The sequence below is a fragment of the Zingiber officinale genome, chromosome 7B, assembly GCF_018446385.1.
Source record: "Zingiber officinale cultivar Zhangliang chromosome 7B, Zo_v1.1, whole genome shotgun sequence".
In the NCBI taxonomy this organism is placed as follows: Eukaryota; Viridiplantae; Streptophyta; class Magnoliopsida; order Zingiberales; family Zingiberaceae; genus Zingiber; species Zingiber officinale.
In genome coordinates this window covers 23,078,551-23,104,492 of record NC_055999.1, presented here as the reverse complement: position 1 = coordinate 23,104,492, position 25,942 = coordinate 23,078,551, and the positions used below count along the sequence as shown (strand labels likewise).

Genomic DNA, 25,942 nt, shown 5'->3' with positions numbered 1-25,942 from the left:
TCGATTGGGGAGGCTTTGGATCGATCCACGGATCGATCCAGAGCGCCTCTGTGCTCTGAAAAAATGTCTGGATCGATCCACGGATCGATCCAGCGCTTATCGCGCGAAGCAGCAGCGTCCCAATCGATCCACTGATCGATCGATCCACTGATCGATCCGGAGGCTTTCTGTTCGCTGGGAAAAGCCTGGATCGATCCACTGATCGATCCGGAGGCCTGGATCGATCCACTGATCGATCCAGAGGCTTTCTGTTCGCTGGGAAAAGCCTGGATCGATCCACTGATCGATCCACTGATCAATCCACTGATCAATCCACTGATTGATTCAACTCTTGGTTTTTACCCAAAATCAAGTCCCAAGCCTCCCAAACCAACATCCGGTCAACCATGACTTGTTGGTACATAAAACCTAGCATCCGGTCACCCTCGACCAGCTAGGACTCTCTCACCAAGTGTCCGGTCAATCTATTTAACTCACTTGGACTTTTTTCTTCTTGCCAAGTATCCGGTCAATCCCTTTGACCTACTTGGTCTTTTCTTCCTTGTGCCAAGTATCCGATCAATCCCTTTGACCTACTTGGACTTTTCACCAAATGTCTGGTCAGCCCTGACCCATCTGGATTTCCCTTGCCTGGCTTCACTCACCAGGACTTTCATACTGCCTAGCTTCACTCACTAGGACTTTCTCTTCTGCCTGGCTTCACTCACCAGGACTTTCATACTGCCTAGCTTCACTCACTAGGACTTTCACCTGGCTTCACTCACCAGGATTTCCATCTGCCTAACTTCACTCACTAGGACTTTCACCTGGCTTCACTCACCAGGATTTCCTTCCAGTCAAGTATACCTACTTGACTCTTCTTCAATCACACTGATCAGTCCCTGATCAGAATCTCCCCATATGAACAACTGCACCTGCATTGTCCATGTGTCTACATGTATTGTCAAACATCGAAACTATGACCAAGACTCAAGCTTGGTCAAACCAGTCAACCTTGACCTAAGGGATATTGCACCAACACACTACACAACGGAAAACGCAAAACACAACAGAGAAAACAATGCAGCGGAAAAAAAATAAATGCAGTAGACCAGAAGTCGATAAAATCCTCGAGAACAATCCAACATCACAAGTATATAAATGAACATAGTATATCAACACAAACAAGGAACCCAAGTCCGTAAACCAAAAATCATCGCAACACGAAGTGATGGGGAACTAGCGACTGAAACCTCCCGACAGCATTAACCTGAAATTGTAATATCAACGGGGTAAGTCAACTCCTCAGCGGATACCAAGTTGACATGCATAGCAAACTATAACTAATAGTAATAAATATGCGTACAGTCTCCTGAGATAATATACAATGCAAAACTGAAAGAAAAAGGGAGAAGCTATACTCACTAGGACCTCCTATCAGGATAGGTCGTCAGACCGAAAATAACATGTCCCTGTATGCATGTCAATCATATGCATACATCCAATATGTAGCAAATAAGTGCAGCAAACATAAGCAATAAATGCAATACTGCATATGATGCAAATGACATGTCCTGGTCACCTTTGACGCCAACCAGCCATCTCACACACGATTGTGAGACCGAGTGGGTAGGGCTATGACAACTGTGTACTCTGCCATCACTGCTCCTGATGAGTGACCGAGTGGATAGGATGCTGTCGGAGTACACTTATCCTTCTACCCCAAATCATAAGTGGGGGAGCTCAATGCTCTCATCCCCCTGAGCCAGCCCAGAAGAGGGATCCCTACCGGCTACCATACTGCGTCACACTATCCATGAGCGGACCAACGGAGCCAAACAGAGCAAATCTGTCTGTCGGCTGCAACGCTACATCACCACTACCCATGAGTGGACCAGCGGAGCCTAACAGAAAATAAATGTCACACACCCTGCCTGATATACCACTAATCTATGAGGGATTGTGTGTGCAAATTCATGTCCAATCTCAAACTAAATCTAATCCATCGATCAACTAGGGTTAGCTCCATTATTCTAATCATCCCACCATTCGGGCAAATGAGTTGATAAGGGAACCATAGCATCAACCCATTTAATCATCACATTAGGTAAGGTTAAATATAAACCATTTCCAAAACCTACCCCAAGTCGGAGGCTTCCCTGTTGACTCATGACTGGAACAATCCGCGGTGGGAACAATGACCAGACTCGTTAAAGCCCTGTCCTCCAACACAATTCCTCTAAATTAACATCCAGATTAGATCTAATACACAAATCCTCTACTAAGGTTAAACTCATTACCTCTATGGTGGCAATAGAACTTGGTGTGTAAGAGTAGTGGGTACTGGTGGCCGCTGGAAATGTCGACTACTCCTGTGATCCAGCGATGTTAGCTACAAGCTATCGGCAATGGGATGGCCGGAACCGAAGGAAACCACTGCCTTCCAAAAATAATCTCAAGTCAACACCACACAGAGGCTTAATACCCAAATCAAAAATCTAGGGCATAACACCTACCTACCAGTTCACGTCGGAGCAACCAAATACCCCCGACGATCACGGATCGGGAACTAGGGCACGACGAACAAAGAATTCAGACGCTCGACTGTCTTCAATTTGTGGTGTCGGCCCTGCTCCATGCGAGAGGAGGGCGACACCTAGGGCTCTCCCTCTCGGTCGTGGCTATCGTCGTGTGTGCGTGGTGGTCGGTAGCAGTGCACAGAGAGATCGGGAGAGGAAGAAAAGGGGTGGCGAGGATGGCTAGGGCACGGCGTCACGGAAGTAACCCGGTCAGGTGGTTGGATGCGACAACGAGAGATAGATCTAGGACACGGCTCGATGTTGCTTGGCGCGAGGAGATGAACGAATCGGAGGGGAAGGAGGCATCGGAAAGGGATTCAGCTTGAGGATTCCCATTGGCCGAGGGGAAGATGATCAGGCTCGGGGACGAGGAGAGGGCTTCGGTGTCACGAGAGCAAAGGGGAAGAGGAAAAGGAAGGGGATCGGGCTCGGGGAGGAAGAAGGAGAAGAAAAGAAGAGTCGGCACGACGTCGAGTGAGGGGAGAAGAAAAAGAAAAAGAAAAGAAAAAGGAAAAAAATAAAACTTTTCCTCGTTCAATGGGGTAGCCTAAATAGGCTTCCCCTAGTCCCAATATTTATCCTTGTAACCTACACCATACGACCTCCGAAAAATTCTCAGAAAATTTCTAAAAATTTTAGAAAATTCTGTTAAGGTTATTCCTCTATTTTACCTTATTATTTTTTTTTTTTAGGTTCCATATTTTACATTAAGCTTGAATAGTCCATCAGATACATAGCCTCTTCCTACAAGCATTCCATTCTTTGACAACACAACTCTATCTGACTAAAAAACAATGTGAAAGTCATGCTTGCTTAACAGTGATCAAGACACTAGATTGTTCCAAATCTCTAGAGCATACAATACATTGTTCAGAGTAAGGTCTTTATCCGAGGTCATCTTCAGCACCACTTTTCCTTGGCCCATGAAGTCCGAGGTTGCTGAGTTCCCCATGAACAACTTGCCTCCATTGACTTCTTCAAAGTTGTGGAGCAGCTCTTTATAGCAGTAGACATGTCTGGTGGCTCCAGTATCGATCCATCATTGCCGTGGATTTGAACCAACCAGGTTCAGTTCGGAGACCACAGCGCAGAGGTCATCCATTTCTGGTCCCTCATTCAGGTTGGCCTCTTGCTTATTCTTCGGTTTTCTACATTCCGAAAATTTGTGACCAGCTCGACCACAATTGAAGCACTTCCAGAAATTTTTTTAACGCCTCCTTTGGGTCCCATCTTGGAAGTCTTTGGGTTCTTCCACTTCGAGTTTTGATCGTGCTCGACCACGTTTCCTCCATAATAGCTTAAGAGAATAGCTTTCTCTCTGAACTCTTGTTGTCTTCTTTGATGCGAAGTCTAACAATGAGTTCTTCCACATTCATCTCCTTCTGCTTGTGCTTCAGGTAGTTCTTAAAGTCCTTGCAGTCTAGAGGCAACTTCTCAATAATAGTAGTCACCCCGGAAGGTTTCACTCAGAACCATCCCTTTTGAGTGGATCTTATGCAAGATTACTTGAAGCTCCTGGACTTGGCTAATCATCATTTTGGAGTCAACCATCTTGTTATCTAGGAATTGACCCACGATGAACTTCATGGCCCTTGCATCCTCCACTTGTACTTCTTATCCAGGGACTCCCACATCTTCTTAGTCATTCTCTTCATGCTATACACAATATCAGCAAGTCGGCAAGACAGTTGAGGATGTAGTTTCGGCAAAGGAACTCAGAATAAGTCCACACCTCCACTGCACTAGTAGTCTGCACATCAGTATCCTCAGCACGCTTGGGAGGGTCCTCGGTCAAGAATTGAACCAGATTGAGAGTGGTTAAGTAGAAGAACATCTTCTGCTACCACCTCTTGAAGTTCACTCCAGTGAACTTCTCTGGCCTTTCCCCATGGTTGATTGGCACAGTTCCAATCGGGGCGGAGGGAGCCTTAAGGTGTTGAGTCTGTTGCACCTCAACACTTTGTTTTGTGGCCATCTCCATAGAACTTGAATTTGTTTCAAGATTGTTGGACAATTTGTTGCCAGAGATATTGGGAAAATTACAGAATTAAAATTACACAAAATCAATTCTAACTTATCTACTGAGATGACCTGAGCGAATAATCTCAGACTGCCAATAGGGTTGGTTCTGCCAAACTTCCAGTGGTTCGAGTTGTGGAGTTGATGCGGTGCGTAGTAGAATTGGAGTCAATCACCGAATCCGGGAGAAAATTCGATGACTAAGATACCGAGGCCTACGTTCACCACAGTTTCCTTGAAACAGGTTCGTCCCACCTCCGGCTGTGCTTCGAGGTTCTATCAGGTCGTCTGTTTCCCAAGATACAACGACAGAACCACGCACGCAACCAAGTACTGGTCGTTCGTGGCGAACTGAGAATGTACCCGAGTGTTATCACGAGCAGTTCAACCGAACTTATGCACGATTGAGAGAGTTTTGTGGGAGAACACGGGTGGACAGAGGTTCGCTTCCTGCTCTTCCTCTCGCTTTCTCTTTTGCTTATCTTCCGTTTCTCTTTTTGCTCAAGATTCAGCCTCCTTATATAGGAGCTCTCACCTTACCTGCAATGAATGACCAAATTATAGTCATTTAATGCTGGGTTTAATATCGCCATTAATGGGTTTAATATTTTCATTAATGTTGAGACATTATGGAATCATTATTAATGGGTTTAATAATCTCATTAATGTCGAGACGTTACGAAGTCAAGTTTAATATCACCATTAATGTCGAGACATTACGGAATTACCATTAATTTTATATGAATGCTTCTGTTACACTCTTAAGCAAGTAGCAAAAAGAAATTCAGATGGTAAAATATTGATTCATTCATTTGGGAAAATCTTGGCTCAACCTATCTGGCATTCAACGTGTGTAGATCGTGTTCACACATAAGTCAACCTTAATTTAATATAATTTAGATCTTATATTTATACCAACTCTTGTGTACCTACATATGAGAGGGTGTCTCCCTATATATAAGAAAATTTTCATAGGATCCATGTAGACATCTTTATACTTGATTATTTTAAGAAAAAAATCATTCTTTTGATATTCAAAATACAAGGCCACCTATCGCCCACATAACTGGCAAGTGACGTGTCATCATCTCATGCTCAAACCGTACCAAATCTAGTCCCCGTTCTTCGTTACCACACACAGCAAATCATTTCCCGTGGCTCACGGGAAGCCCATACGAACTTTCAACCACTAACCCCGCGGTTACTAGTGGGAATATCCTTGTCAATGATGCCTATGATTGGTTGACGATACCTTATTGCGGTCCCGCTGTATTCAATGGATACTGGAAGGCGTCCATGTTGGCATCGTAATATCCCGCTTAAATGTTTTTTTTCTTTATTTCGTCTCTTACCGAAGTTATACCTGCTTCATATTCGTTGAAACTGTGGAACCCATTCGGAAGTTTTATGTAGAATGCCAATGGCACTTAAAGTATTTTTCTCCTCCCAGTAAACATCTTTCGATGAAATTTCCCTGACTTGGCGCGCAAGGCAGGTTGGGCTTCAATGTTTTACCCACTCAAAACGTTACCATTGGTTGCACATCTCACAGTTGATTCTGGGGCCCATACTTTTAGGGCAATTAGTCAAAGGAGGTGAGTGGACGTGGTGCGATTAAGCCGTTGAAGGGCGATAACAGGCAGGCGTAAACAGCAAGGTTTTCAATCCGATTCCAATTAAAGCACGACCTAGGTAACGAACTGCAGAGCTGTTCTCCGACCACATCAGCCGTGACTTAATTCGGGGTGTGGCGGAGAGGAGGGATCGAAGGAAGCAGATGCGCTGGGCGGTGAGAATGGAAAGGCGACAAGAGGGGAAGAAGAATGGTAGTCGTAGGCAGTCCATAAAACGCCGCATGTGTTGAAATCTTTTGGAAAAAGTAGGGTTTTGCGCAGCCTTTCTCGATTCCTCTCCCCTGGCTCCGTTCCGGCGTATTTGGAGGAGAAGCCTTCGGTGCTTGGAGAGTTCGGGACGGCGCCGCCGCTGTTCCTTTCTCTCGGACTTTGAAGCTGCGGTAAGGTAAAGGAGAGTTTGTTTCTTCTGTCGAAAAAGTTTCTGTAAGTAGGAGAGATTTTTTTTCCCCCTCTTGTTTCTTTGTATTCCTGTTCGAGATGCCAATTCTCTCCGGAATCTGCTGTGTATCCCCAAGGAAAGTGAACTCCTGGCCTTTTTTTTAATGAGTTTTGGTTGAAGTGGAGAGTTGAAAAGTTGACGTTCTAATGGGGAAACCTTTGTTGGATTTTGGTTGTTGAAAGTGCCCTTGGTGCAGGAGAGATTGGTCTTCTAGATGGCTGTCTAGGCTCATATGATTTTTTAAATTATAGCTTGGATTTAAGTTTGTTACTCGTTCTACTCTGTATGCTTCTAGGGCTTGTTTCCTTGATGAAGAAATTGAATAGATTGATTATGAGCAAGGGATAAGTCAACTATAGGTTCTTTTTCATGAATATTTGGAAACTAATTAGAATTTGATGAATATGAAAAAACGATAGATATTTTTTATATCTTTTTCGTTTGATGAATAAATAGGAAATATGAATATTTAAGGAGTGAATTTTGAGTGTTCACCCTCTATGACACGGACAGAGAACTAGGTAGAACCAACTCAAAGGAAGCTAATCTATTCGTCTTACTTTTGTTATTGAAGTTTTTGTTTCCTTAGTTGTACTTAATATGCATTGAGTCATTCTCTATGAACAATGAGTAATTTTTTTCTTTTCTCATATAGATGCATACTTAGGCACAGTGCTTTGAGTATCCGCTGATGTTCAATTGGTTTAGATGATGTTAACAGGTGCAATTTATGACTTTGCATTCTACTGGAGATTCTACCTGTTTTGTTATCAGCTATTACATTATGATTACAACTCCTGCTAAAATAGATTCTGTTCATAACTAATATTCAGCTAACAGATCATAAGGTTACAAAGCAAGACGAGATTAAAAAAAGTCAGCTTTGACAATTCAACTATTTGTTCCTTTTAGGCGAGCTTAAAGAATTTCAAGCATGAAGGCAATGGCCACATCAAATGAACTTCCAACTCCAGAGTAAAAATAACAGGGGCAGTAAGTATGCTAAGATTTCAATTTTTAGTAACTAAAGCTTTCCATTCTATTTTTAACCACTCTAGAATCTGTTAATTCATGTTTCAACAAAACCCTAGACGTCTGATTACTTTATCATGATATTGAACCAAATGTGATTCCTTAATAAAATTTTAAAGTATTGAAATCATTGGCTGTGATACTAAATATGCCTTGTCTTCTCTGCAATTACTGATTTTACTCTGGTCATGCCCCTAATCACATTTATAAGGAGTGCTGTTTATGCCAAAATTTCCAGACTGCTCTTCCTATTTGTGGGTATATTTAGTGTTAATTTTTAACACTACCCAGCAAACTTGTATAGAGGGCTAGGATTCATGTGGACTGCATATAATTGGGACTACAATCACATGGTAATGTTGAAGAACTCTGCTTGACAGCCCAAATATTGAATTTGCACTTTTTGAGGTATTTTGATAATTGTGTGTTCATGTAGGACAAGTGAACACCATCCAGGAAATATATGGAGTAGAAATAGCTCTTTTATTCTGTTATTAATCTTTGAGTTTTTTTTCCCCCACAATCCACTGAATAATGTTGTAACTTTTCTATGGTTGGAAATAAGTATAGAGTTGATTGCTTATTAATTGAGAGTTTCCTTCTTTGTTTTATGTCCAAGGTCCCTTTTCCTATAATTTGTCATGGCTGATTGCAGATCATGTTGAGGGCAAAGCAATTGGGCTCTCTGCCTCACTATGCTCGGCAATTATATCTTAATGGTACGAGAAGTGGTTGTGCAGAGAGTGCTAAAGGCACTTGCTCAGATGATGAGGCTTGTGTTCCCAAAATAGAACAAGATAGAGCCATCAAAGCCACTGCAGTAGGTGTTGCTCCAACAAAATCTGGTCCGCCCTACTCCCAAAATGCAGTAGGCCCTATTAGCCAGCAGAAGTCCAGCTATATAGTCTCAGCTAAACATGTTATCTCCTCTTCGTCCTCCCTGAGATCTGACTCAAGTCCTCCAAAAGCAGGTCCAGACAGTTTGAATGCTTCTGCAAAGATTGACGTGGTCGACACATCTAAGATTACAACTGGACACTTTGTGAAGACAGGTATTAGAACTGTTGGCATTTTATCTGACAAGACCAGAGAAACAAAATCAAATCTACAAAACAGTGTTCTTGATATTAAGGCATCGCACGAGATTATAACCTCAAATGGCAAGTTACATGATATTAGTGTTGCTGGTATTAACACATCACACAAAGCTATAGTTTCTAATGGCAAACTACATGAATTCAATGTTGCTAAGACTAAATCGTCATATGAGACTATGCCTTCTAACTACAAGTTAGCTGATACATCTGATTGTTCCAAGAGGATAGATGCCCTCAACTTCTATTCCAGTTGTTCCATTAACACTGTAGACAAACCTGCATCATCTGCTAATGCAAGTGTTAAGCAAAATGGTATTGGTCTGATTGGATCATCTGTTGGTACTAATGGTGTTTCGTCTGATGCAAAATGTCAAAGACAGTCTAGTCGGCAAAAGGTGAAATTTCATTCTAATGACCTCTCCTCTGAATTAAAGCCAGGAGGGACCTCCGAAAAGAAAATGACAGGTTCATCTATGGAAACTGCTGGATCCACCAATAGGACCTCCGAAAAGAAAATGACAGGTTCATCTATGGAAACTGCTGGATCCACCAATAGGTTCCAGAATCCAGTCAGATATGCAAAGGCACATGTTGGAAGTTATCCATCTGCTAATCGTAAGGCAAAATCAGGATATGTGATCGATCTATATCGCCAGACTTTGCAGCAGTTGAAATGGGGATCAACAGCTAAAGAGGCTTTGAACAATCTGCAACACAAGATCAATCCATACCAAGCCAATCAAGTGCTGAAATCACTCAATGATCACTTTATGGCTCTTGAATTTTTCAAATGGTTAAGATCACAACCTGGGTTTAGGCATGATGGACACACTTACACTACCATGATTGGCATCCTTGGACATGCTAGGCAATTTGCTGCAATGAGAAGAGTCATAGAAGAGATGGCTGCGGATGGTTGTCAACCGACTAAGGTAACTTACAACCGTCTCATACATGTTTATGGCCGTGCTAATTATTTGGATGAAGTTGTCAAAGTGTTCCTGGAGATGCAGAAATTTGGTCACCGGCCAGATCAAGTAACCTATTGTACACTCATTGACATATATGCAAAAGCTGGCCACTTGGAAGTTGCGCTAGATTTATATCAGAAGATGCAAGAAGAAGGCATCTCACTGGACACTTATACATGCACTACAATGGTAAATTGTTTTGCAAAAAGTGACCATCTTTCTGATGCATTTAATATGTTTCATGAGATGAATGGACGAGGTTGTGAACCTAGCCTTGTTACTTACAACATTATGATCCATCTTCACGCCAAACGCAAAAACTATCCCAAGGTGGTGAAGCTTTATAAAGAAATGCAGGTTGCTGGTTTTCGTCCTGATATGATTACATATAGCATTGTGATGGAGGCCCTAGGTCATGATGGTTATCTTGAGGAAGCGGAAGCCGTTTTTAAGGAAATGGCAAGGGATTGGGTGCCTGATGAACCTGTATATGGGCTTTTGGTGGATTTGTGGGGTAAAGCTGGAAATGTCGAAAAGGCTCGGGCATGGTATCAAGCAATGCTTGATGCTGGTCTGCAACCTAATGTGCCTACGTGCAACTCATTGATAAGTGCATTTCTCAAGGTACACAGTTTCACCGATGCCTATGATTTTTTGGTAAACATGCTAGGACTGGGATTGGTTCCTTCTCTTCAGACATACACCCTTCTCCTCAGCTGTTGTACTGCAACACACGAGATGGGCCCTTGTTGCGAGCTCATGGCCATCACAGGCCATCCAGCTCATTCTTTTTTGCTGTCTTTACCAGATCCAGAACCAAACGGAGAGAATGTCAAGGCACATGCGAGGGGTTTCTTCAACTTGGTGCATAGTGAAGACAGGGAGAGCAAGAGGGGGCTTGTGGATGCCATTGTTGATTTCCTTCGTAAATCAGGCCTCAAGGAGGAGGCTGGACTGATCTGGGAGGTAGCTGCAGAGAGAAATGTGTACCCTGATTTGGTCAGGGAAACTCAGAGGTCTAATTGGAACATCAATCTCCATGTCATGTCCGAGGGCACTGCCATTACTGCATTGTCCAGGACACTGGCCTGGTTCCGCCGACAGATGCTTGCTTCAGGCGTATGCCCGCAACGTCTTGAGATCATCACCGGCTGGGGTCGTCGTAGCAGGGTAACTGGTTCATCATTGGTCAAGCATTCTGTACAGGAGTTGCTGAATGCTTTCAACTTTCCATTCTTCACTGAAGATCGCAACTCAGGTTGCTTTATTGGGCAGGGGGAATTCCTTAACAGGTGGCTGCTTAACTCTTATGTCGAACGCATGCACTTGTGGTAGCTATTTATTTTGCCTTCGGGATTGTAACCCACAACAACAACAATTTTGTTGAGCAAACTTATCATTGGTTAAGCTTGTTTAGAAGCTATAATAAATCGAGTTGATAATATTTATTGCTATGTTTGTTTTCCTGACTAGAATTTCTTGTGCAGCATAGCCCAAAAGTCTCAAGTCAATTGTGTACTATAAGAACCATTATTGCACACTGCTGCTACATCTCATAATATTCAGGTTAAGGTTATTGATTCACATGAAGCTCAGCACATTTATTGTCAAGCTTCTCTGCGTTGCCTCTGTTTGTTTTCCGGATGAGAATTCTTGTAAACCATAGTTTCATGCAACCTTTTTTAAAACTATTTCACGATATAATACTTTAATCAAAATTATTATAATAATGTTTGATAGGTAAAATAAAAAAGAATAATAAGAAGCTCTTTTGATTTTTGCCTATTTAATTTGAAATGTCGACAAGAAGCTTCGTTTTTCTCGCAAACAGATCGTTCAACTGCGATACCAAAGTCCTTCGTTTTCCACCCTTTTCTCTTCCTTTTCTCTTCCAGAAATTCAACGATGGCTTCTGCTACAATTGCGCTCTCAGCTGCGACATCCACCTTCTTTGCAACCAGAAGAAGATTCAATCTCTGTTCATCTTCTTCAACCTCAAGGAGCCCTTCGATCTTCCTTCATTCCCCCACAAAACCCTCCCACCCATCAAAAATCTTACCTTTCGGACCAAAGCTTGCTGCTTTCAACCACTCTCTCGTCTCCTCCTTTCGATCTGTTGTCTGCAATGGTTCTTCGACGACATGCTCGTGTGAAGCTGCTGCAGAAGAATCGAAGCGGTCCGGGCTTCGAAGGCTTCTCCTGATCGCGGTGGTCTGGAAAGCTCTCGCCTTTGCTTGTTGCGGCGCTTCTCTGGCCGCCACCGCCGCCGACTCCATAAGAGCATCCGGTTTCGGGTTACAGGTGGCGACTGCGCTGAGACGACTAGGTTGGGCCGATGAACTCGTCGTCTTCGTCCTCGCGACTCTCCCAGTTCTAGAGCTCCGCGGCGCCATCCCGGTCGGATACTGGATGCAGATCCATCCCCTCGCGATCACAGTTCTAGCCGTTCTAGGGTTCGTGCCACTTCACTTTGCCCCGATTCGCAAATTTTCCCAAATTCACCGAAATCTGACTCCTGATACGATCTGTTCTTCCGCAGAAACATGGTCCCCGTGCCATTCCTCATCCTCTACTTGAAAAAGTTCGCATCTTTCGTCTCCCAGAAGAGCGATGCAGCAACCCGGCTTGTTAACCTTCTGTTCGAGAGAGCCAAGGAGAAGGCAGCGCCGGTGGAGGAGTTCAAATGGCTGGGTCTGATGCTGTTCGTTGCGGTGCCATTTCCGGGCACCGGAGCTTGGACGGGAGCCATGGTCGCGGCGATCCTCGACATGCCGTTCTGGTCGGCGTTCTCTGCCAATCTTGTCGGCGTGGTTCTTGCTGGATTGTTGGTTAATCTGCTGGTGAATCTCGGATTGAAGTACGCCATCTTGACTGGTTTTCTCCTGTTTTTTGCATCGACTGCCATGTGGTCTGCCCTGCGATCGATTAAGAAATCGATCGATGCAAACTGATGCATGTCTAATTCTTCGCAGCATCGAATAACCAATGCAGCATTTTCATGTCACAGATTTCTGACATGTTCTTCGAATCCTTTCACAGTATTATTATTTTGTTTTGATCGTATTCACCATTTTTTTCCTATCTATTCGATCTATCTCATGACCAAAAGGAAACTAAATGCATTCTCAGAAGCTAAGATTGTAGCTGTATATGAGCAGTCATCAAGAATAACCTCTACAGTTAGAAATATACCCAGAATTTCCCTGTAGTGTACAGGAACATTGCAAAGAATCGAACAATGGACCAAAATTTTAGTCTAACGTGAACTAATCTTGTTGATCAATGCGGATGTTTAGCCGCCTCAGCCATATCGAGTGAAGGATCATATGGAATGCGTCGAACCTTTTCGGCGGGCTGTTCACCACAAAATGCCTTTGCACCAATTCCCCTCGCCTCTTCATCATTATGTATTGCCTTGGAGATATGCCGGATAGAATCGTCTTTATGTTCGGGATGTCCTCCACCGCCACCTGCACTGAGAAGGCCTTCCAATTGAGCACATCGCTGAATGGCAGCACATAGTGATCGTTGATCGTCACCGGAACGCAACCTAGGTAGATTGCCTCCGTAATGCGCGGGCTTGCAACCTCATATCCGCTAGGGCAAAGGCAAAACTTGCTCTTCCTCATCATGTCGTAGTAGGACACCCCCTTTGGGAGGTACTCATGGACTTGGACATCTTGGTCTTTGCCCTTCCATGCTTTGAGAAGCAAAGGTCTCACAGGACCGTGATCGCCACCGGCAAAGAATGCAAGGATGGGACGCTGAGAAGCTGGTGGCCCTCCCATCATGCTCGAAATGTCATCGGTCTTCAGGTTTATTTCAGGGAGCGATACATCTTTTGCAGGATTGAAGCCTTCCGATGTGTTTGCATTGCACAAGGCGCGAATGGAAGAATTGTAGAGGAGAGGAATAGCTTGAGAAGTATAAGGACCCTGCAATGCATACAAGCACAACTCACATAATTCATCAATGATCAAATCTAGAATCAAACTATACAGATGAAGAAGGCGGCCAATTAGGCTTTAGGTTCCTCGTTTACCCAATCGTGACACGAGAGCATGAAATGATCAGCACCGAGACTCCTGTTCCAATACGGATACTTATCGGAAACGACATTGATATAGTCGGAAATGGTTCTAATTAATGGCGACATATCGTGTGAATTCGGCTTGTAGATCAACTTCACCATCCTCACAACACTGAAGGGGAGAAAGAAAACATGGGCTAAACTAGGATCCTTGATTCGAAAATGACTATCCAAGTCCATGCTATTGATGAACCTTCCTTCCGAAGAATATATACTTCGACAAGGTCCATCATGGAACAAGGGCGGTTCTCCTTCTTCGTACACATAGACTTTGAATAATTTCTCCATTTCCAAATAACTCCTACAAGAGAAAATTATTTATTATTATTAGTATTAGTATTATTTATCGAAATGGAATCTACAAAAAGAGAAATTAAACTAACTAATTAACCTTGGTCACCTGTGAAAAGCATAAGCATTCAGATACGATGGGCCTTGTGGAACATAGTCTTTGTCGAGCTCTTCCACTTCTTTATTCAATGCTGCTTTTTTGATAGAAGCTCGAGCTCTGGCTAAATCATGTTCAAGCTTGTCTAATTTCACATCTCTTCTTGTTTTTCCTTGTAAAGTCGTAGTGTCCATCTCGATATTGTACCCAATTGGTGATATTGCCTAACAAAAATAAATAAAAAATAAAAAACCCTAAATGATAAATTTAGAGAAAGAAAAACAATATGAAGTAAAACATTGAACACTAATAAAAGAAATTATATAAAAAGTATTTTTATTAAATTATTTGTGTTCATGGAAGCATTTTCATTTGCACGAGAGAGTGAAATTTATGTAAAGAATGGAGTTTCAGATTCTATCACGACTCCAAATCTTTCTTTTATATATATATATATATATATATATATATATATATATATATATATATTATTTATTGTCTCCCATTTGTTAAGAAAATAAATAAATTAAGTGAATGACAATTATAAAGAAAAAGGAAAGATATAAAAGAAATACAGACGTTACAATACAGAAGAATGTGTGTATTAAAATCTCTCTTTCTTTCCCTCAACAAAATCATAAACTTTCCTTTATTAAAATAATTAATTAATTAATTAATTAATTAATTAATGGAGGAAAAGGAAAAAAAAAATAATTACCAAAACAACATCGGAATAAACAGAAGAAGAACTCACAGGCTCCGGCGCCGGGGTCGGTGCACCACGCTTCAACTCCCCTCCTCCACTACTACCGTCGCCGCCACCACCACCATCACTACCGCCGCCGCCGCCGCCGCCGCCGCCGCCGCCGCCGCCGCCGCCGCCGCCGCCGCCGTCGCCTCCGCCGCCACCACCATCAGGAGGAGGAGGAGGAGGAGGAGGAAGGGAAACATAAGAAGAGGAAGCCCAAGTTGAAGAGGACTTCGAGTCCACAGCAAGGATCACCATGGACACCAAAACCAGAGGAAGGAAAACAGCCACCGTCACCGCCGCCAACCTCGCTCCTCTGCCGCCGCCATGGAAGAGAAGCGTGCGAGGTGAGTCCATGGCGTCCTCGCGGCCTTTGGAATCCTTCCCTCCCTGGCGTCATAAATAGCAGGTGACCTCGAGGGTAAGGAGGGAAGACGCCAACTACGAGCGTGTAACTTAAGAAGGCTTATTATTTAATAATAATTATTATTATTGTTCTTCATTTGGAAAGGAAGCCGTCCACGGCCAAGTGGCGCGAACTGAGTCGCCAAGAGTCGCGGCGAGCTGGACACCAGGCAGGGTGAGTCGCCCCACTCGGCGAGTGAACCCGAATTTACGAGCATTCATTTCATCGTATCCGATTTGGGTAAGGTAAAATACAAAATTGGTTTTTTATTAAATGTTTTATTTTTTAAAATGTTTTTGTAAGTCAACCAGCATCATTTTTTTTGCCATTTATAGAGTTATTTATATAAATAGTCATAGTCATTGTGAATAGTGCGTTTTATTAGAATGGTCATTAATGTTGGGACGAGGTAAAAAAAGATCGTCTGTTTGCTTGCACTTTCTAATTGTCTAAAAGAGAAAAATATTTTTGACTAAATATTTTTATTGAACAAATTTAAGAGTCATTGATTATGTCCGAACCAAGAAATTTGGAAAATCGGGAATGGGGCGACTACTGATAGCTGTGTTGTTAGAGGTGCGAGGCGCACTGAGGCGCAAAGGCCTCCTAGAGCGCGAGACGTGCTCGAGGCACGCGTCTCTTGAACATGAGGTTGATGACTACTAAACTATTGTCACACTCATATATTATGTCAAATATGATAACTATTAATATTCCACACATATCAATATCAAATATAACAAGCAAAATAACACCATGATAAATTAATAAAAATTTCAAACTTCCAAGTTTCAACTTTCTAATTTAAACTAACAAAGTCCATCAAAACAAGCGTAATAAGTCAAATTAATCTTCAAGCTCAAGATCATCCTCATTGTATTCTTCTTCTTCGTTATCTTGATCATCTTCTTCAAATTCAATTTCTTCTTCTTCTTCATCTCTAAGTCTTAGAGATGAGTGTCTCATAGAGGAAGATGCATTTCCCTTCTCGACTTGGTTAGGCCTAGCATGTGAACTAGAGGTCATTGATGCAATATTTTTTCCTCTAGTACAATATTCAGGCTCTTCAGCTCCACTAGCCCTAGCAACGACATCTCATGTCAAGTCATCACCTTCAAAAACCAACTCATCTTCTTCATTATCACTTTCTCCATCCATTCTACCCATCAACCATTCATTACTATCATCAATATCTGTCAAAGAGATGGGGTCAATCTTATCACGTACATCATACCGAAGCTTTAAGGCACGATTGTATTTCACAAATACCAAATCATTTAAGCGCTGCTGAGCTAGCCTATTTCTTTTTTTTGCTGTGAATCTACAAAATGTCAAAAATCACAATAAGTATAATAAAATATCAAAGAATATTTTCTACTTATAAAAGTAGCATACTAATAGTATCAAACATTTATATTTATTACATACCTGCTCAAATACACTCCAATTGCGCTCACAACCAGAAGCACTACAAGTGAGGCTAAGCACTTTAATAGCAAACTTTTGTAATTCTGGGATATTTGCTCTGTAGCATTCCCACTATTCTGCTGGAGATAATGTTCTTCTATGTCTAATTGCCACATTTCTCCCAAATAGCCCTTCTGCCTTTCGATATATAGAGAGCTGGGCAGTGATTTTATCTTGCTCGACAGCGTTTGAAACCAATCTCTCCATAGTTTCAAACAAACTATTCACCACTTCTCCACAGATATTTGAATCTGTGTATGAATAAAAATATTCTGGATTCAAATAATGTCCTGCAGCATGCAGAGGCCGATGAAGTTGGCATTCCCATCTCTTATCAATGATCTCAAACACTTCTTTGTATTTCTCTTCTTTCTCCTTAAAGGCCTTCATAATTGTTTCTTTTGCTCTATCCATAGCCTCATAAATATAGCTCATTGCAGGTTTTCTTTCGCCATCAACCAGTCTCAGAACACGGACTAAAGGGCCATATATCTTTAAAATATGCACAATACTGCTCCAAAATCTAAGTGTCATGATGATTTTAGCTACCTTCTTCCCTGCCGCTTCTTTTGCCCATTTACTCTCTGTCCAATCCTTTGAAATGAACATTTTTCTTAAATTTTGCTTCTGTAGGTGCATCCTTTCAAGAGTGAGAAAAGTAATAGCAAATCTTGTGACACCCGCCCGACAAAGCTCTTTTTGTCTTGTGAATTGCCTCAACATATTTACCATGCCGGGGCGAACATAAATGTAAGCATTCACACTCATTGTCTTCTTCAATGTTGCTTTAAAATCAGGCAATTGCCCAATATCTTCTAAGATCAAGTCGACGCAGTGAGCAGCACAAGGAGTCCAATACAAGTGTGGCCTTTTTGCTTCTAATAATTTTCCTACAAAAGAATTTAGAAAAGTAGATAATTTTAACATATATAAGAAAAAGCATATTGATAAGAAAAAATTAAATAGATTCTTACCAGCAAGCACATTGTTACTTGCACTAGCCGTTACAACTTGAATAACATTTACTTCTCCTACACGCTCCACAAATCGATCAAGCAACTGAAATATTTTCTCTCCAGTTTTTGCATAATCAGAAGCATCAACCGATTCGATGAAAACTGAACCTTTAAGAGAATTCACTAAAAAATTAATCAATGTCCTCTGCCTTTTGTCTGTCCACCCATCTGCCATCAAACTACAACCATACTTTGCCCATTCTGTTTCACACGACTTAATGTAATCATTAGTCACATTATCAACAGCCTTTTTTAGAAAAGGAATCTGCACCTCATGATAACTAGGTCCTTTTAGACCTACACCACATTGGCCAACCAAGTCCAACATCCTTTTGAAGCTTGAATAATTAACGGCATTAAAAGGAATTGCCGCATCATACATCCACTCAGTTATAGTCATACAAGTTTTTTCTCTCAATTCTTTCTTGTATGCCTCATTTATCGTAGTTTGCCTCTCTTTACCCTTTTTACTTTCAACATTTTTTTGCACATTAGGAGCAAAATATGTATCCATTGGACCTATTTGTCTTGGCCTTTTTTGTATATTCACTGATCTAGAACTTGTAGTTGTACTTATAGGTGGTACAGCTTTAGCTTCAATATCATCCATATCAATATCATCACCAAGAGGGTCTACATCCTCAAAATCTAATATCGCAAGTTTAGAAAGATTGATTTTCTCCGCCTTTTTCTCCATGAAATTTTTTATTTCTTCACGTACATGAGGCAGACATTTCTTGCAAGTCGTAGTATTTCGAAACCCTCCAACAAGATGCTGTTTTGCACGATAGATACCTCCTTTTGTAACTTTTTGACAAAAGTTACAAATCAAATTATTTTTGTTATTCGGATTAACTCTTTGAAAATAATTTTATGCCGGATCTTTTGATATATATGTTGGAGTATCACTACTACCTTCCATGATAATTGAACAAGAAAATAACCTAAAAAATTAAAAACAAAATAAAAAAATTAATGAATTAATGGAATGGTAAACTACTGTACCTAGTATCAAGTATCAACAATAATAGAAAAGTACTGTACCACTGGTACCAGCAATAGAAAAATAGGAAAATAAAAAGAAAAATAGGGACAACATCACAGGCTTGAATTGATTATGCAAAAAGGGAGAGAAAATATTTGCACATCACATTACCAACAAGCACATTGTTTTAATTGGCTAAATTTACCAGCAAATAGGGACAACATCGCAGTTTTCACAGCAGCAGCAGGTTTTTACAGTCCCAGCAACAAAAAACAAAAAAAACAAAAAGAAAACAGCAAAATTAAAAAAAAAAAAAAAAAACGGGACAGCATAGCATCACAGCAGCAGCAGAAACGGGGCAGCATAGCATCACAGCAGCAGTTGTCAACGGGACTGCATCACAAGGGAAAAAAATAAAACAGAAAACTGATGCTGCCTTGCTATCAACGGGAAGGGAAAAAACAAAAAAGAAAACTGCTGCTGTCTGCTGTCTGCTGTCTGCTGTCTTGCTGTCAACGGGAAGGGAAAAAACAAAAAAGAAATAAGAGGAAGAAGATATAACAGAGAAGAAACGAAAGTGATAAAAAAAAACATTGAAAACTGGAAATATTGAACAGTGAAAACGACGAAACGAAGAAGAAGAAGAAAAAACAAGAAAAGAAGAGGAGCAACGAAGAAGCGAAGAAGATTACAAAAGAAGAAGATGAGAAGAAGAAGATGAAGTGAAGAATAGAAAAACAAAAAAAAATGGAAAAAATGCATACCTGGGCAGCGACGGAAGCAACTTAGCAGCGGCGGCGGCAGTGGAGGATGGCGCGACTCTTCTGCAAGATTTCTTCTTCTCCTTCCGTTATTTTCTTCTCTTTTCTTCTCCATGCCCTAATTCCAAACCAAATTAGGTTTGAAATGGTTTTTTGGTTAGAAATCGTGAATGGGAAGGATCGCGCGATGCCCTACGATCGCGCGATGCCCTACGATCGCGCGATGCCCTACGATCGCGCCTTCTGTGAGGCGCGACAGCGCCCTAGGTGTGCCCAGGCGCGCCTAGGCGCGCGCCTGGCGAACAACGCTCGCCTTGCGCTGTAGAAGGCGCTTTTCTCAGCGCCTTGTGCGCCTGACGCCTCAGGCGCGCCTTTAACAACCTAGACTAATAGAATGAAGATTTTAATCTTATAAAATAAAATAAAATCAAGGAAGAGGTCCTTGACGTTGGCCCTCCAATGCTCAAATTAGAATCAGAAAGAGAGAATGAGTATTTGAGAAATAGATAAATCTTGTCTTTCCTCATATCTGACATATCCTTTTATACCTTTCTTAGTGATCGTTCATCTGTCCTTATTTAATGATATTAATTGTCAGAGAAAGATTTCTTTGTCTTGACTTCCGTGCATTAATGATAGATGGAGTGCTCTACTTTATCTTGGCTTCTTCATATTTAATGATAGACAGAGTACTTTCTTTTATTTTCTCGTCCCCACCTATGTAATGTCATTTCTTGCGTCGGACGGACAGTCTGAGCGGCTCACTTCCCTACCGATCGAAACAACCAGTTACAGGTTTGTTCATTCGTCCGACCGGCTCATGATGTCCATTCAGACGGGCAACGGGGTGATCCGCTAATCTGACCGGCCGAGTGATCCGCTTTGCTTATTCCTTTACCGACCGGGATAAACAGACAGTCACCTTTGGCTGAGATTCTTTCCATAAACCCCAACGTTGACTGCCTTGACTTTGACTGACACCATATCAACTGACTTGTGACAAGTGGACCCTTCCTTATCACCACATCAGTTATGATTTATTTGGAATGGTTGTTGAATTAAAGATTGATTAATTGCATATATGATTTTATTGAATTGGTTGTTTACTTGTTTGGACTGTTCGTTCGTTTGTTTGTTTGTTTGAATTGGTTGTTTTTAGTAAGAACTCATAAGAAACATCTGAACGTGTATAAACTCGTGACAGATACACTTTACAATCAAATTTACACAGAAACGGCAGCGATATCCATCTAAGAACATCAGTAAAAGAATCAATCTATACCATCTGTATACAGATCAAATAGCGTTTAAAGAGAATGAAGGTAATTCTATCTGTCATCTGTGTGTGGTCTGCTGTCTTGGTGAGCTGCTCACATAAAGAACAGAAACAAGAACAAAAATCCCGTGGCACTCCATAGCAGTTTGTGGTAAATGATGTGTGATGCTCCATTAATGCTGAATTGTCCAGTGTTTAGGAACTGGTTCCTGCTAGGCGATGTGCTAACATTGACAGACTGAGAACCTGGAGAGGAGATGCATATTCAGGACAAGGTTTGAGCAGTCGTGCAAAAAGAGATTGGCGATGAAAGGAACAAGGGGATTTGTAAGTGATTAGAGACTTACAATCGTAACTCCTCCAGCCGATGCGCTGATTAGCTAAATCATAAACAACTATCTTATCCTTCAGGACAAGGTCTGCAGAGAAGGATCCACATCCACATCTTAATTAGATCCAAAAACATGAAAATAACAGCCTTATGAAGCATATGATGAAACTAAGGCATTTTTTGTTAGATTAGCATTTTATATTCATTCAGTAACAAATTCATTGATACTAGTAAATGCTGCTCATGGATATCATGCAAGTTGTGCAAGATAATCGAACACACAAAGTGAATGAAGGTTTAGTCTACGAACCTCCTATAATGGTTATTCCTGAACCTTGGTTGTTTTGAAAGCCTATACACCATATGATTGTATTATCCTGAACATGGACAATTGATATTACCTATCAGATATTATGATAATGTTGTGCATTCTCAGAATGTCATACTGATAAACTTGTAAACCTCTATAGAATCAAGCACTCTTGTAAACGGTTGACAATTCAGTAATAACACAAGTAGTAACTTACAATAGCACCCTGCTGTAATAGATAGTCCTCAGGATTTAGTGACAGGGAAGCACCGCCCTTAAAGTTCAGTGTGACAGAAGGGAATGATTCATCAAGACTGCAATTAAGAGATGTATTAACAGTGTTAGTAAATTCAAAAGCATTGCACCATTTTGTTATGCAATTTAAATTGCTCCAAAAATGAAGAATCACTATGTGGTGTGTCAGAATAACCTGCTGGAAGTCACAAAACACTCATTTCCACCAGGAGCAGGGACTGAACGCACCGATGATGAAACAGAAGCAACTATCTGCAAGTATGCATGGAATCAGAATAGTAGTCCAAATATTGATTCACAAAACGATGGTTATCAGCAGAAAAATTCTCAATATTTTCCCAATTACATAGAGATATTTAGCCATTAGAGGCAACAAGCTAACTTACCGCATTAACAAAAGGCTCATAAGCTGGTTCAGCAAGGTAAGCCAATGTGGTACCAGAGTCGACAATGGTTCCTTGGGTGTTTGTTGTGGTGAACGCTGATGAGTCAATGGATAACGTATGGCCGTTGACAGCAATGCTCTCTAAGTTTACATTGTAATGAGGCCTAATGTGCAAACGAAGGCAATCAGTATATGTAAAATCTAAAAACTAAATTAAATAAAAAAACAGATCCAGGGGAAAATATTCAAGTAAAACATCATAGGCAAAATCAGAACAATCCGTACCAAAACAAAAGAATTAGCAAATTTTCATAGTGTACCCAAAAGAACTAGTGTAAAATTTTTGTTCTTCTACCTTCAGTTTTGTTCACAGAGTTTTTTTTTCACTTCGAAATTTCAGTGCAAAGTTTCTTCCACCAAGGATTACTAAAAGCAAAGTTTCCAGACCTTAAGACTTCTCAAAGCAACAATGACTTTCAATAGAAAATTGAACTTGAATTTCTACAAGAGAATGTAGTCTGTTCAAATTAATAATTAAAAATAAACAAATGAATGATGATAAGCAAGAATTAGAAAGAAAGTTTCATTAGTTAGAAAAAAAGACACCTATTTAAGAGAGAGTGAATGTTTTAGTAATGCCAAGGAATGCACAAAAAATTCCACAATTCTAAAATCTTACAACATAGAGAAAAAACCAGAGTGACTTCTCTGGTTACCAACATAAAAATCTTGTATCAATAAGCACTTACTGGGAGGGCACAAGCGGGGTGTAGACAATACCCGGTTCCACAATCTCCCCAAGAACCAGTATACCTCCACCACTTTCTGAACCCCTCAAGCAGTGAGAAAAAACTGAAGGTACAACACCTGTAGCAGACAGTTGTGAAATGACAGATAATCCGTTCTGTCCAAACCCAAAAATCCCACCAACTGCCTTGTCTGACTTTGTCAAATCCCCTGATTGTGAGTTGCTACATCTGTATAAATGTTAATTTCAAATTGTAAGTGTAACAGTTTGCTTCTTGTAATCTTCAGTATCAAAGAGTGAATTGTGGAGAAAACAAAAAGGATTCAACAAGCAGAAAGGTATTTATTATTGATCAAAGAAACTAAAAGTTATCATCTACTTTACAGCATACATTGAAACACACTCTTTAACTAAAAGAAGCCAATTACCGATTCTAATACATGATACCATATATTGCCATTGAGTTTTTGTTTATGAAATACTTGTCAGGAAAAACAACAGTAGAGTTATGGGGTCTACGAGTTTGTGGCATTTCATTATTTGTTGCTCAGGAAGATTCAAAAAACAAAAAACTTGCAATGTCACATGGCATATAATAGTTTATCATTGATGGTATTCAAGCTGAACAGAAAAGTGCCAATTCAAGATCATTTGTCCTCCGCATCAAAAGTTATTAACACACATAAACAAATACATATAAGGTACAAATTCTGCCCTGACCTGGAGATATCAATTGATTAAAAATTTAAATAACATGAAAACACCAGTATGTCAGTATAGTTCTTGTAAGAATATATACCCGAAAACAATTTGAGCTGAAGAATTCAATGGCTGTTGATTTCCTGTAATTGTATCAAAGTAGATAGTATCATATACATAATAACCAGCAGTTCCACTCCCATCACCGTACTTGAAGGAGTAACTGCAGGCATCACTTGAAGAGACAGAAGGACACATGGCCTCTCCAATTTGGAGAGCAGAGTTACAACGATCGTCAGAACAAGTAAGAACTGTAGATGTGGATGACTTGTCCGGTTCATAAAAGTTCAGTTGGATCTGCATACGAGAAAACAACAACTTATGCAACCAAAGCTCCAAAAAATATGACACCAACAGGTTTAATTTTTTTTTAAAAAAAACAAAGACTCAAGTAATGACAAACACATACAGAAATCATAATGATACAAACAAGTTTGTCAAAACAAGAGGCAGCTTCATGTAATAGACCGAGAGAAATCCCAATTGAGATGGAAGAGATCATACATTCAACTCACTAGAACTTGGGCAACCATCGCAAGGACTGCATACCACCCACAAGGCATCGCTTCCTGTATCGATCTGAACATAATAGTCTTTAGCTGGGTTCCCCAGTCTCACGCGAGTGTAATAAAGCCTGAAGTTACATAGCCAGATTAAGACAGCTTAAGCATCAACGTAAACAAGCAAAACAAAATTTAAATCCGTAAACCAAGAGCAATGAATACAGCAGGGAAAAACATTGATTAGTAATTACTAATGACGGTTTCATAAGAAAGAACAGGAATCTGGCATCCTAACAACGAACAATCTGAATAAATTCCAAAAGCATAGGAATTGAACACAAAGATTCCTCTTTCCACACACAAAAAAAAAGCAAGAGGACAAAAGAAGCAAAAAAAAAGGAAGGAAACTTTTTCGCAAACAGAAAGCGCACACACCCAACGGTGAAGGGATTGGCGGAGCCCTCGACGGGGAAATCCACCACGCCGGACGTGCCGAGCAAGGACCGACCATGGCGGGCGCGGTCGCGGGCTCGTAGATGATCCAGGTGGACGCCCTTCGTCGGCAGCGTTCTCTCCAGCCTCAGGCCTGCCTTGAACGCTTCGGCCCGATGTTGCGCGGCAAACACCACGGCAGCGGAGGCAACGAGGAGAAGGAGGATCAACTGCGGAATCCGCATCAGCCGCCGACGGAAAACCATCCCCGCTATTTCTTCCGGTAACAAAACGGCACCGAAGAGGAAAGCGGAAGGTGAAGCGATGGAGAAGGGAAGGGGGTCACGCCATGGAGATCCTCGATTTAATTGCATTTATATATTCCTCCTTTCTATTTTCTTCTTCTTCCTCTTCCACACCGCGTAGACCGCCATTCTTTCGAACAGGGCTGCAAACTAATCTAATCGATCCGAATAATAATAATAATAATAATAATAATTATTATTATTATTATTATTATTATTATTATTATATATATTCAAGCTTTCGATTCGAATTGTCTGTTTAAAAAAAAAACATGAACGTCATTTTCCGCAGTTGAGAGACGTGATGAAATTGAGTCAAAGTTGGCGATTTGAGACTTCAATTGTTTAGACGTGTTGTGTTATTGGTTTTTTTTTTTTTTTTTTTGGGGGGGACGTCTTCCTTCCTTTGGTCAATTGGATGCTTTCCCGTCCTTTCTTAGCAAAATAAATAATTAAAGAAATAAATAAATAAATAAAGTATAAGTTTCTGACAATTGATTATGATTTTTAATTATTTTAAATATATTTTTGATTTTTTTTTAATAATGAATTGAAACTTTTCAACAGTGCCAATTTTGATCCTGTCCCAGTTGAGTCGATGGATGCTGGGGCGTGGCGCTCTTTGTTGACTCCGCGTAGACTCTAAGCTGACGTGGACTCCGGTGAACCTACAGCAAAATCGAGCCGGGAGGGGGATCCCGGCAACAGACCTCCGACGCTCAAGTCAGGCGAGAAGAAATCGAAACAGAAGTCAGGCGAGAAGAAATCGAAACAGCGTAACGAGGCCAAGAGCTACAGTAGATGAGAATGCATACTGTAGGACCATTGGGCCGGCTAGAAGGGGGGTTGAATAACCTTGAATAAAACACAACTCTTTCTCAAACGATTAAGCTAACACTTGAAAAATAGATTAAACAGAAAATAAAGCATAAAGACGAGGTACCGAATTTGACTTAGTTACAACCGGGGAGGTTGTTAATCCAAGGAAGATAGTTGCACTAAGAACTCCTTCAGGCGGAGAAGCCTC

General features: G+C 41.0%; 4 protein-coding genes across 13 annotated transcripts; 2 read left to right on the top strand and 2 right to left on the bottom strand.

Annotated features, from left to right (window-relative positions):
• Window positions 1-6,238: 6,238 nt before the first annotated feature.
• LOC122005541 (pentatricopeptide repeat-containing protein At1g74750-like) lies at window positions 6,239-11,204 on the top strand. 8 transcript variants are annotated; one of them, XM_042560613.1, is made up of 4 exons: window positions 6,239-6,591; window positions 7,306-7,371; window positions 7,563-7,643; window positions 8,338-11,204. In XM_042560613.1, exon 4 carries the CDS (start codon window positions 8,341-8,343, stop codon window positions 11,083-11,085), a length of 2,745 nt encoding a protein of 914 aa, XP_042416547.1. In that variant the 5' UTR covers window positions 6,239-6,591; window positions 7,306-7,371; window positions 7,563-7,643; window positions 8,338-8,340; the 3' UTR covers window positions 11,086-11,204. The 8 variants fall into 8 exon arrangements, with proteins under 8 accessions (XP_042416547.1, XP_042416550.1, XP_042416551.1 ...); XM_042560616.1 differs by having other exon boundaries at window positions 7,484-7,643; XM_042560617.1 differs by lacking the exon at window positions 7,306-7,371 and having other exon boundaries at window positions 6,239-6,596; window positions 8,338-9,244; window positions 9,302-11,204.
• A 366-nt stretch (window positions 11,205-11,570) lies between these two features.
• Window positions 11,571-12,778, top strand: LOC122005540. The gene is made up of 2 exons (XM_042560608.1): window positions 11,571-12,203; window positions 12,290-12,778. Exons 1-2 carry the CDS (start codon window positions 11,656-11,658, stop codon window positions 12,699-12,701), a joined length of 960 nt encoding a protein of 319 aa, XP_042416542.1. The 5' UTR covers window positions 11,571-11,655; the 3' UTR covers window positions 12,702-12,778.
• A 102-nt stretch (window positions 12,779-12,880) lies between these two features.
• Window positions 12,881-20,057, bottom strand: LOC122005539 (probable glycosyltransferase At5g03795). 3 transcript variants are annotated; one of them, XM_042560606.1, is made up of 5 exons: window positions 19,615-20,057; window positions 14,983-15,366; window positions 14,241-14,452; window positions 13,793-14,141; window positions 12,881-13,685 (listed from the first exon to the last, which is right to left on the bottom strand). In XM_042560606.1, the coding sequence occupies exons 2-5, from the start codon at window positions 15,331-15,333 to the stop codon at window positions 13,017-13,019; spliced, it is 1,581 nt and encodes a 526-aa protein (XP_042416540.1). In that variant the 5' UTR covers window positions 15,334-15,366; window positions 19,615-20,057; the 3' UTR covers window positions 12,881-13,016. The 3 variants fall into 3 exon arrangements, with proteins under 3 accessions (XP_042416540.1, XP_042416541.1, XP_042416539.1); XM_042560607.1 differs by lacking the exon at window positions 14,983-15,366; XM_042560605.1 differs by lacking the exons at window positions 12,881-13,685; window positions 13,793-14,141; window positions 14,241-14,452; window positions 14,983-15,366 and adding an exon at window positions 16,703-19,359.
• Window positions 20,058-20,780: 723 nt separating this feature from the next.
• On the bottom strand, window positions 20,781-25,052 carry LOC122005538 (aspartic proteinase 36-like). Its single transcript, XM_042560604.1, has 10 exons — window positions 24,614-25,052; window positions 24,180-24,309; window positions 23,716-23,972; window positions 22,918-23,145; window positions 22,170-22,332; window positions 21,959-22,035; window positions 21,746-21,842; window positions 21,529-21,595; window positions 21,235-21,306; window positions 20,781-21,133 (listed from the first exon to the last, which is right to left on the bottom strand). The coding sequence occupies exons 1-10, from the start codon at window positions 24,982-24,984 to the stop codon at window positions 20,982-20,984; spliced, it is 1,614 nt and encodes a 537-aa protein (XP_042416538.1). The 5' UTR covers window positions 24,985-25,052; the 3' UTR covers window positions 20,781-20,981.
• Window positions 25,053-25,942: the final 890 nt, after the last annotated feature.